A 13,315-nucleotide genomic window follows, 5' to 3' on the forward strand; every position below is an offset into this window, starting at 1 on the left:
GTTTAAAGGGTTCTGAAAACTGCACAGAGTCGTGTACTACCACCCAGTATCATGATACAGAATAGTTCCATCACCAAAAATATTATTTTGTTTTGTCCTTCTGTAATCAACTCTTCCACCTTCAATCTCAGGCAACCAGTGATCTGTTCTCCCATCCCCTACAGTTTGGGCTTTTGCAGAATGTCATATAAATGGAATCATACAATGTTTAGACTCGTACGGGTTCACTAAGCTTTATGAATGTGTAAATGTATGTCCACCAAATTTGGAAGTTGGCAGCCATTATTTCTTCAAATATTTTTTTTCACCAATCCCTTTGTCTTCTCCTCTAGGACACTTATGACACAAATGTTAGACCTTTGCTATTGTCCTTCAGGTCCTTAAGCTCTGTTCATTTTCTTCAGTCTTTCCTTATTGTTCAGATTGTACCATTACTATCGAGCTTACTTCAACTTTTCTTTCCTCTATCTTCACTCTGCTATTGAAATCATCTCATGAATATTTAGTTATTTTAACATTTAATATTAATATTTGAGTTATTTTAATTTTCTGTCCCCAAATTTCAATTTGGTTCTTTTTACAGTTTCTTTTTCTTGTCTGGGAACTTCAATCTTTCCATTCATTTCAGAAGTGCTTACACACTTTTACACAGGGTTACACAGTGTTTTACAGTGTTTACACAGGGTTATAATAGCTGCTCTGAGAACTTTTTATTGTAATTCCAACATCGAAGTAATTGCAGAATTGGTACCTGTTGATCGCTGTTTTCCCGACAATTGGTTATGATCTCCCTAGTTCTTGGTATGTCAAATACTTTTGGAGACTTGAGACTTGTATTTTGATACTCTTAATCATGTTAAAGACTCTTGGTCCTCGGTAGAACTGATTTGTTGTTGTTTTTATTGCTGTTTTGTCATTGTTGTAGGCAATCAACCCTGTTATGTTCCAACCACAAGTCCCAACCCACCGTCTGTGGGCTGTGGTTTCAATACCATTTTCAGTTTCCCAAGTCTTTTCCGTGCTATTCAGTCTCTCCCCATACGTGCCACCAAAGGGCAGTGGTCTATGCTATAGTTTAGTTCTCAAAGCCTTAATGCTTCCTCAAATAAGTTCCACACATGCTTAGCTCAGGAGTGAATTTCAGACTTCATACACAGATTTAGGTCATCTTTTTCTCTACCTCCTGCCTCTCCATGGTTTTCCCCGCAGTCTGTCTCCCATGTCCCTTTTCTCAATCCTCTGTCTACATTGGGTTTTTTCGTTCCCCATTCCGTCACATGTCTCCTGCAATTACAACTACCTCAGGGGTAAAGTGGCAAGGAAAAAAAGGAAGTGAAAAATAACAAATATTGTCTCCACACTCGTTGGACTATAGGAGTCCCTTTTTCCAGTTTCTCTGGTCAAAGAGGAAGATTACCTTTCAGTTATAAATGGCTGCATAGCGGCACTGCCCCTACTGCCACCACCACTGGAGGACAGCCTCATGATTGGGGCCTGCGCTGCTGTCCCACCAGGAAAATAAAACCAAAATATAAAACAGAAAGAAAATGGTGATTTTCTGCACAGTCTCCTTTATGCAGGGGTCCTCCTTTCCAGTTCTCTGACCATACACAGAGGAAGAGGGGTTTTCTCTTAGAGCTTTTTCTGCCTGGATCCATTGTGGGGATCAAGAATAGGGAAGTCCCTAGAGTCCAAGCCAGGAGATAAAGGATGGTAGGTGGAAGGGAAAAGGAAACTCACTGCTATCAGTCACATGTCCAGTTTTGACCTCCTTCCCCAAACCTCCTGTGATTATTTACTCTATATAGAGATCTCAGATGTTGCTTTATGTATTCTTTTCAAAGTTTTTAGTTGTAATCAGTAGGAGAGATAGGCTGTGTTTCCTCCATCTTAGCAGAACCAGAACCACAAAATTTCCAGAAATAAAACCCTAACATTTATAGTCAACTGATTTGTGACAAAGGTGTCAAAGCAATTCAACAGGCAAAAAAGAGTTCTTTCAACAAATACTGCTGGGACAATTGGATATCCATATGCAAAATAAATAGATGAAACTCTGCCTCACACTGTATGCAAAAGCCAACTCAAAACGGATCACAGATCTAAATGTAAAACCAAAGATTATAAAACTTTTAGAAGAAAACACAGGAGAAAATCTTTGTGACCCTGGGTTAGGTTAGAAAAGATTTCTTGGATATGATACAAAAAAAAAAAAAAGAATGAACTGAACTTCATCAAAATTTAGAACTTTTCAAAGAGCACTACTTAGAAAGACAGGCCACAGACTGAGAAAAAGTATTTTCAGATCATATATTTAATGAGAGACTTGTATCCAGATTTTTTTTTTTTTAAATCACCTCCTACAACTCAACAGTGAGAAACAAACAATATAAAACTGGGCAAAAGATTTTAACAGACATTTCATCAACGATATACAAATGACTAATAAGCACATGAAAAGATACCCAACATCATTAGTCAATAGGGAACTACAATGAGATACTGCAACATAATTCTAGAATGACTATAATCAAAAAGACTGACAATACCCAATGTTGGCAAAGATGCTGACAAACTGGCCTCCTGTCCATTGCCACTGGGAATGTAAAATGATACAGCCACTTTTTCTTTAAAAGTTACTCATACGACCTAGCAATTCCACTCTTAGGTATCAACCCAAGAGACATTAAAACATATGTCAACACAAAGAGTTCTATGCAAATGCTCACAGAAGTATTATTCATAATAGCCCCAAACTGGAAACTATCCAAATGTTCGTTAACTGGTTAACAGATCAACAAAATATTATTCATACAAGAGAATACTATTCAGTCATGAAAAGGGGAAAAAAACTGATATGGAGGAAACTAAAAACATGCTAAGTGAAAGAAGTCAGAAATGAAAGAGTATATACTGTATAATTCCATACATATGAAAATTTCAGAAAAAGCAAATCTATAGATTGTGCTATAATAAAGAATATATCTGCACTTTGTTCCCAGTTCCTGATACACAGCTTGAAACACCTTTGGAACTTCCTGAGTGACAGGAGTGTCTGTTATGCTAATGAAGTGATTCATAGTGTTAGGATCAGGGCTGACCACCAGAAAGACCAACCACATCATTTAACACAAATCCTCTCTTTTCTGATCTGCCACATCCCTACTGAACCACCACAAACAATACTTGTCTCTACATAGCAAACTCATCTATGGAGAACACAGCCAAGAGTCAACAAAGAAAGGAAAAAACGATGTACAAACAAAATGGTAAAAATTATATTTGGACACACGTATGTGTAAAAAATTGAATTTCTTTGGAAATTCAAAATGTTTAAATTACTTGCTGCTGAACTCACCCCAATACTACACACAAAATTCCTGTGGTATGCTTTGTACAAAAAAACATTTTCTGTATGTCTAAAGACTTTATTTTTAAAAGAGGGCCTGCATTTTTAATGCTCTCAACCACATTTAGCTATATAACCAAAGTAGGCAAGTTTCAGTTCAGTGGGGAGGTAGTTGGAACTGGCCTTACCCATGTGGAAATAATTGCTTTCCTGGCCTAAAGCTCTTCCTATTAGGATCAAAACAAACTGATGTTATCTTAAGAACCCTTCCAATTTTTGAAAAATAAAACCTAAGTGTTCCATAGTTCCAGATATTATCCAGATATTGTTTGTTTTGTTTAAGGACAAAATTATAGCACATTTATTTTTGTATTTAAATCAAAAGCAGAGTTATTATTATGAAGAAAGTCAGGGCATTTTGAAAGATAATTATCTCAGTATAGAAAGGCACATACAGAATTGGTATAGACAAGGCCACCAAGCTTAAACACTGTGATCTGATGTTTTTAAAACCTTACTTTGGCCCTTGGCCTTCTTTGCACCAGAATTTTCCAAATAAACTGTTCACCAAGAATATGAAATAATGCCACAGCACATAACATGATGAGCCATTTAAAGTAGATTTAGTAACAAAGACAAAATATTCCAGGAAGAATAAAATATAAATTCTGAAGCCCAATGTTTTACAATGCCACTGGCATGGATTCTAAATTTTCTAAGCACCTGCCAAAATATAACATGTTGTTTTGTTTCATGGAATTGGAAAACTGAAAAAAAAAAAATGAAGATGTTACTTAGACCAGTCTTCTGCCTCTGGCACTACCTATACCATCCAGATTGATGGCTAATAAGAAATACAACTTTTATAAAATGAGCAAGATGGCAGACCTACAACCTCTTTGAAGTCTCTTAATGTTGCGCCACCTTGAAATCATGACCAGTGGCTCCAGTTATCTCAACTTTCTGTCCTGCAAGCAAAACTCATTTCTTCCCACCTCATCAGAGATAGGTTTGGGACTTCTTTGTATATACCTTGCTTATTATAAATACTCCCTAGGCCTTAACCTTTCTCTAGATCCTTTTCCATAATTATTTCGTTTCTCCTTCTCAGGATGTTATCCATTTTCCCCATATGTGTTTTTTTGTTTTTTTTTTTAAAGCTATATTCTACTTGAAAGGAAAAACATCATAATAACTTTTCTAGGCTAAATTCTAATAGATTACAGTCATCTGTCAATATCCTTGGGGGATTGGTTCCAGAACCACCACGGATACCAAAATCCACAGATGCTCAAGTTCCTTAAATAAAATGGCCCTAGTACAGTCAGCCCTACATATATGCGGATGCAGAAACCATGGATACTGAGGTCCAACTGTATTGGTATGGTTTATCAACATGTTTAGAATGAGGAAATCACTCCCAGAAGAACAAAACAATAAACTCGCAGACATTATTTGTGAACACTCTAAAGTGGTCAGAATTCTTTTTTTTTTTTTCCCTTAGTGCTATGGGGATATGAGAGGAAACTAGTCAAGTTAACAAAGAGTATATTTCAATGGCAATAGACATGTGTAAAGTATCTTAATATTTTCTTCCTGATAAAATACAATACATAAATCAGAGGTCTTATCACAGAAGAGATAATCCAATTTTCCTTAACAGGGTCAACTGAGCCTTGGTCTGCATTTCTGGGAGGTCAGTGTCTAGTCATTCTCAATGGGAATTTTGCCCAACTAAGACTTAGAATTATCTTGGAATTATCTAAGTTTTCACTACATAATGACTTTACTCTGTTTTTTTAATAGGATTCTTATGTCTATTTGTATATGTCAGTTTTTCTACCATTGCACTTCCCCTTGCTATATTTATTCTACATATAGAAACAAAATCATGATCAACAGAATTGGATTGAGTAGTGCACTTAAAGTCTGTAACTAAACATATACTGTGTATTACTGAGCTACTGGCACTAGACAGCAGAGGGCACTGGTAATATATGCTGACCCAAATATCTTGAGTCCCATATGATCATTTAAAAGTACCAGTAACATTGCTATTAGCATAGCTATGGACCCAAAATATCTGTCTTTCATTACCAACTGTTAGTTCACACTCTGTTATAAATAACCACAATCCAGAGATGCCCATATACTCACTCCAATATAGAAAATACTTCATCATATTTAATTAAATAACAAATAGCTATCATTTAATACAGGCTAAATCCTAACAGGCTTATTTTGTGTTATTATGCTAGCTGCTTTATAAATTTATTTCTCACAGAGTAATATATGAAGTAGATGCTTTTATTCCTAATTAAAGAAGCCGATGCTGTATGGCAAGGTCCTAAGTGGCAGGTTTATGGACTCAGCCACTGCTGAGAGCTTAAACCATATTAGCCTTATTTATAGTTAAAACCCAGCACTTAGCATAGTCCCTGGCACTCAATTAATATTTAGGGAAGAAAGAGTGGGGAAGGGACTCTAGATCTGATAACAGTGCCACGTGTCACATCTGCCTTTAAGATGCTCTTAATAAGTATTTGCTCATTTGATTAGATTTTACAAGCCACTAGTTACTGGCATAGTACTAGGCACTAGGCCTCAGAGACTTCACTATAAGAAGTACTAATACTTTGCTTATTAAAGACATATATTTCCTCAGGTGGTATTAAAAGATAAATAGTGTAAAAAATTTAATTGAGAAAAAAACAGATACAATTTTAAAAATATAAATAAAAGTTTACTTCTAGGTTTCCTTATATAAAGAGTTTGCATTCAAAAAAAGAAAATACTTGGTTTAAGTATCGTATTAAACTGAATATAATTTTTTTCTTTTTTTTTTTTTTTTTTGCGGTACGCAGGCCTCTCACTGTTGTGGCCTCTCCCATTGCGGAGCACAGGCTCCAGACGCGCAGGCTCAGCGGCCATGGCTCACGGGCCCAGCTGCTCCGCGGCATGTGGGATCTTCCCAGACCGGGGCACGAACCCATATCCCCTGCATCGGCAGGCGGACTCTCAACCACTGCGTCACCAGGGAAGCCCTGAATATAATTTTTAACATAATTTCAACAGCGTTAGAGATATATCTTAATATCTTAATAGTGAATTAACTTTGTGACTAAGAGTAAATATTATATATGTAAATTTCATAGACTCTTCAAGTATTCCTTAATTCATGAAAAAAGTTGTTAAAAATTATATCATTGTATTATGAACTTCATGATTTGGGGATAATATAGCCCTAGTATTTATATATACAAAGATATTTATGATTATACTTATCTTAAACTGAGGGCCTCACTGCAGCAATCACAAAAATGAAATATTCTTTATGACTTATTTAAAAAGTATGCTCCAGAAAGGCAAAAAAAGGTTTCCATTCTAATAAAACATACAGAATACCTAATACCATGCAGTAACATAAAACAAAAGTAAATACTGTGTCTAATCCCACATCCATCTTTCCAAAACATCAACAAACCATGCTACCGTGTTCTACTTTATATATAAAAATCTTTAAATACACCTCAGATTTCTTTGTTATTTCTTTATCTGTTTTGTCTAACTCAAATTGTACATTCCCTGAGTTCACAGAAGACATAAGATTGAAAAATACTTCTCTAAAACAGTAATTTACAATAGTGGGTAAGCATTAAAATCAGTAGATGCTTTAATAAATACAGATACTGGAGCCCTAGGCTAGACCTAATGGACAAAGTCTTTGGGGATGGAGCCCACGCACCTATAGTTTACAGAGCTCCACAGGCAATTCTCATGCACAGTCAAGGCTGAGAACCACAAAAAAGAAAGGCTATACAAAGCTGCGTAGAAGCAGAAAATGTTAAAGCTGAATAGGGCTTCCCTGGTGGCGCAGTGGTTGAGAATCTGCCTGTCAATGCAGGGGACACGGCTTCGAGCCCTGGTCTGGGAAGATCCCACATGCCACGGAGCAACTAGGCCCGTGAGCCACAACTACTGAGCCTGCGCGTCTGGATCTTGTGCTCTGCAATAAGAGAGGCCGCGACAGTGAGAGGCCCGCGCACTGCGATGAGGAGTGGCCCCCGCTCGCCGCAACTGTAGAAAGCCTTTGCACAGAAACGAAGACCCAACACAGCCAAAAATAAATAAATAAAATTTTAAAAAAAGAAAAAAAAAGCTGAATAGGACCTTAAAGATCATTTAATCAACTCATTTTCCAAAGTATGAATTTGAAATCGTGAGATGGTAAGTAAATTGTCCAAGATCACATAGCTAGCTATTAACGCCAGGAAGAGAACCAGGTCTACTGGCAGGCAGCCTAGTGCTCTTTACATCACACAAGGCTGCCTTCTCCACTTGCGAAGAAGAAATAGTATTCATTCTTGATTATACCACAAGATTAAACAGCATCATAGCATTCATATAGCAAATTCTCAGGGAAATGTGATTTAAAAAAAAAAATACTATCTCCTTTGGAAAAAATGGTGATAAAAGGATCTAAACTGGAAAGCTGTTTTGATGTATAAAAGAGCTGAGTAATTATAAGGTGCCTGGAAAAGGCACTCAACAAATGTTACTCCCTTTCAACACCACAACCTCCTCCCCCTTCCTTTTTGATTCTACATCAAGACATCTCTCCCAGCTCTCAACTATGTCCCTTTTTATATTGTTTCTCCTAATTGGCAATGCCCTTTGACCTCTTCTTCAATGATGCTCATAAATTTCTCCAAGGCCCAGTTTAAGATGTACCTTCTAAGAAATCTTCTGAACTAACTTACCCTATTCTAATTATTGTTTCGTCCTTCATTATCTAAATTGCTTATACTTTTAAATCATATACTTGCTTATACCTTCTTTCGAAGCTTTGTAATTGTAATTACTTCCTAGTTGCTTTATACGTTTTTATTTTCTTCCATAATTAGAATATAAGCTATCAGTGGACTAGAATATAAGCTCCCCAAAGACAAGGATATTGGTCTGTTTTGTTTACTGATAGATCGCAGGCACCTAAAAGAACATCAGGAACATAGAAGGTGCTCAATAAATACTTGTGGTGACAGAACAAACAGGCAAAGATTATTTTTTCTTCTATTCATGAATCTCTCCAACATAAAGACACAGATATGAAACATTAAACATTCTGAAAAAAATGAAGATAGATATGCTTGTACTTTAGAAAATTCACAGAATTTTTTTAAATTAATAAAGCTATAATAGATGAATCAACTCACTGGCTACAAGAAATCGTTTAGCTTCTTCATTACATACTCTCAGTGATTCAATGGATATACAGTGGCAGCTGATACACAGAAGGTAAAGGCTTTAATTAAGACCTAGAGTTTGAAATCCCCTGCCTATGGTAAAGAACTGCTTAACTTTGTTCTCTTTTAAAACTCTGAATTAAGAAGACTCTAACAAAAAAACACTAATTTCTGGATTATTCAGGTTTCAAGTTATATAAAATAACAGTACATAATTTTTCTAATACATAAATTTAAGAGAGCAACTTTATCTTTTTAACAAACAACTTGTTTCACCCTATATATACATAAGTACCTGGAAGGCTGAAAACAGGATTGTACCTTTCTTGAAAATATTTTAAAAGTACAATTTTTGAGCCAAGCACATTCAATAACTATTTTTGATAGTGATAATTTTACAAGTTAGCCTTCCCAAATAAGGAAACACATTAACTCTGCCCAATATTACATTAACAACCTAAATGGGAAAAGAATTTGAAAAAGAACAGATACCTGTATATGTATAACTGAATCACTTTGCTGTACACCTGAAACTAACACATCGTTAATCAACTATACTCCAATGTAAAATAAAAAGTTAAAAAATAAAAAAATTTTAATTTAAATTTTTAAAATTCTGCCACCCCAAAATTACCTGCTTTTTAGCTTATGTAATTTAATCAAAATTTTAAAAATCCAGCTACCCTATATATAGGACTGTACAAAGAATACATCAACATGGTTAGGCATTCAGTGACAAAACAGAATTGTGAAGGGTCAATATTTTTTTCTATTCATTTTAAGCCATATACCTGTACACATATGAAAAGATAACAGTGATAATCAGAATGCATTAAAAAACATGGCTGATTACATAATCTCAGAGGTCTTAGCTACTATGCTGTTGCTATTTTTCAACTGTCCAACTATAGGACAATTGAATGATTAGAAAACTCTAGTCTAAGTAAGTGAATTACATTGAGGGAGATTCTATTGTATAGTGGAATGAATGGGCTTTGGAGTCAGATTGGGGTTCATATCCCAAATCTTTCATCTCCTACCTCTTTGATCACAGGCAAAATGTTTAACTTCTCTGAAACTCAGTTTATCTACAAAATGGGCATAATAATTTCTCCCTTGCAGAGTTATGATGAAGATTTAAAAAGACAGTGTATCATTCCTTTGCTTAAATCCTCCAATGATTCATTATAACTTATAAAATAAATTTCAAACTCCTTCAAAAACTACGTTCTTCCTTTCAGATAAAGGAACCATGTTTTCTGATCTCAACATCTCTTAAAATATGCAAGCAGAAGTGTCCAATAGGTAGACAAAATATAGGCTTAAAGCAGGAACACAAAGAAGGGAAGACAACAGACAAGCAAAGTTCAGCATCATGAAGCACCCAGATCATCACAAATTTACTCAGACTGCTATCTTTGTAATTTGGATATACCAGTCTTTATTCCTCCTACCTAATATCACTGTCATGGGGTTACTTATTAATCCCTGCTTAACGGATATTTTCGCAGTAATGAGCTAAAATAATTTTTCAAATAACCCTAGGACAAGTAAACTCCCTACCACTCTCCTCCCTTAGCATATCACAAGTTTTCTAACATTACAAATATGGTGATTTCAGCTTCTGTTTTAAGTAGTCCATTAAAATGTTAACCTTTGCGTTTATCTCCTACTTCTAAAGTAATTCTTTATTATTGGCCGGACACTAAAATTTAGGATGTTCCAAGTGTAAGCTGGACTCTAGTTACTTACTTCCAGACTCAACCTTAACTCTCTTTCAGGTTTTTCTCCCACGTATTGATGCCACTGTTTCCTCCACCAGAGAGTAAGCTCCTCTAAAGGTGGAAACCATATTACATCATCTATTCCCATAGCACTTAGCCTACCATCTCCAAAAAATCTATGCCACTTGCATTTACACATATTCAATAATTTCTTTGTTTTGTTTTGTCTTAATTCTCTATTTCCTAAAAGTCAAATAACTAAAACTAATTTGTGGTCTATCCTAGCTACCATTTACTGAATATTTCACTATGTATCCCTCTGTATTTTTTTAATCTACAAAATATCATCATATTTTATCAACTCTAAAATATCATAGACTTAATTTTAGAGGTGTTAAAATGTGAAAAATAGTAAATGGTGACTATGAAGCGCCACTGATTAGAAGACATATTCCATTTTCAGAGATCTTAAAACACAAGGAAAAAGTGTACAAGAGAGTGCTTATAAACTCTGTCCTACATTAATACCTGTTAAACAGGTTAGTTACCTGTTGCAATCCCCAGTAATTGGGGGAGAAATGGATCCAAAGCCAGCTGCTTTAACTACTTCCTCTCCATTAAGTAAAATATGTACATATGCAATATGTGTTGATATGCTCAGAAGATTACCTGCAAAACTGTCCTGCATACATTTACTTCCCCCAACTTTTTATAAAAGAAGATAAAGTTCAAAAGTTCACTGACCACCTCCATGAAAAATTTCATAGTAATAACTAAAATCTAAAATTCATTTAGACACATTTTAGGCAAATAAATATGTCTGACTTTATTAATGGGAATGTTTTCTTCTCTCAAAATGGCACCACATACTGTAGTTTGTTGAGAATACAAAGAGATGAGTTAAGTATTTTTTCATAGACAAAATATATATTACAAATTAATACCAAAGAAATTTGCCAATATATGTACAATTAAACATTTAAAGGCATATAATTTCCAAATGACTGTGCATTTTCACCTAACAAGCAGATATATTGACTGATAAATTTTATAATCACACAATAATACAGTTTCAAGTGTTTAGGGTATTGAATTATATATATATTACATTAAATAACACAGAACTTGATTCTAGAATAAAAAGCACTGTATTTTATCCATAAATATTTGCTAGTAGGATAGAAAAGGGAACATGGCAATGTGACATTATATTCAACCTCAACCTAAGGATATCTTAGTAAGAGAGTGAATAAAGAAAAAGCAGACAGAGTGGTAATTAGGCCAGTAATAATTTGGTAATGAAAATTTATTTCAGGTAGATTTTTTTTTTTTAAGAATTGGTAGGAATATTTAGAAAAGTCTAAACTTAGACTCGATTCTAATTGAGCCTCAACTATAAGAAAGAACAGATTAAATTCCATTTCTCTCCCTCCCTTCGCCCTTCCTTCTGTGATAAATATCAACATTTCAAATTATTTTATGCTAGGAAAGAAGTATCACATCTGTAGAACATAAAATAGGAAGAAAGAAAGAAGTATGGGATTATGTTCAATAAATATATATATTTTTGCAGAAGTTATTATTAAATGTCATTTTCTTTTAAGAGTGAAAACAATTGGTAACCAAAGATTAAAAGGCTCAGAAATTTATATTCAACACAAGATCTAGTTCTAACATGACTTAACTGAAACAGATTTGTAGATGAGATTTACTCAATACTTTGTACATCAGGTATTCTCAATTTGTTAAAAAGTATACTATGAATTAAGAATTAATAATTGTATCAAAATTCTCATCTTACTTCTCCATTTCTTAACGTTGTGATGGTTCCTCTTGCTACACCCATTCTAAATAGTGTTTCTGTGGCCTGTGAATGTAAAAAAAGCAAAAATATATCATCTATAATCTGTATTCAACTGTACATCCCAACCCCAAAATGCAAAACATTCAACACTATTACATTTTTTAGGAACTTCTAGAGAAGCATCAATAAGGCACAATAAGCTCTACATTATACTCCAGAAATATCATTTTCAGAACATTTTAATGCTATAAAGAGCCCAAACTGAAATATTTCAAAAGTTATTTAGATCTGCTATTATCACTCAATGCCTATAGTTTCAAATTAGCACACTTAAATAAGTTTAAAACTTAGTTTGGTTAACAAAGATTAAATAAAACATTAGTACTGGAATTCAATTCAGAAATTATCATTTATTCTGATTTTTAGTTTCCATCTGATTTCAGTCCAAATCACTTGACTGGTACTGAAATACTGACAGAAGATGAAGTAATTCAGTGATGTCACATATTAAATAACACCTGAAAAGACTTAATGCTTTCTATACACTAACAACGAACAATTCTAAAAGGAACTTAAGAATTTTGTTTATAATAGCACCAAATATATATATATATATATAAAATAAAAGACAGGAGTAAATTTAACCAAAGAAGCAAAAGGCTTGTTCATTGAAAACTATAAAACACTGCTGAAAGAGATCTAAAAACATATAAATAAATGGAAAGACATCCTGTGTTCATGAAGTGGAAGATGTAATATTGCTAAGGTGTCAATACTATTCAAAATGATCTATAGAGTCAATGCTATTCCTACCAAAATCTCAATGACTTCTTTATAGAAATACAAAAATCCATCCTAAAATTCATATGGAACCCAAAAGACCCCAAATAGCCAAAATAACTTTGAAAAAGAGGAACAAAGTTGGAGGACTCACACCTTCTGATTTCAAAACTTACTTTAAAGCTACAGTAATCATAAAGATAACTCATAAAGACAGACATATAGGCCAATGAAATAGGAGAGAGCCTGAAACAAACCCTTGTATATGGTCTAATGATATTCTATAAAGGTACCGAGACCATTCTGTGGAGAAAGGACAGTCTTCTTAACAAATGATGCTGGGAAAATACCTGCAAAAGTATGAAGCTGAACCCTTACCTTATACCATACACAAAAATTAACTCAAAAGAGATCA

General features: G+C 34.4%; 1 protein-coding gene across 1 annotated transcript in view; it reads right to left on the reverse strand.

Annotated features, from left to right (window-relative positions):
• Positions 1-13,315, reverse strand: part of TMEM135 (transmembrane protein 135) — a 238,509-nt gene that overhangs the window by 123,779 nt on the left and 101,415 nt on the right. The window contains exon 5 of the mRNA XM_082844923.1: positions 12,118-12,183. Within this exon, the coding sequence (XP_082701049.1) occupies positions 12,118-12,183 (66 nt within the window). The remainder of the gene's footprint in view (positions 1-12,117; positions 12,184-13,315) is intronic.

Source organism: Leucopleurus acutus (genome assembly GCF_964270905.1).
Source record: "Leucopleurus acutus genome assembly, chromosome: 8".
NCBI lineage: Eukaryota > Metazoa > Chordata > Mammalia > Artiodactyla > Delphinidae > Leucopleurus > Leucopleurus acutus.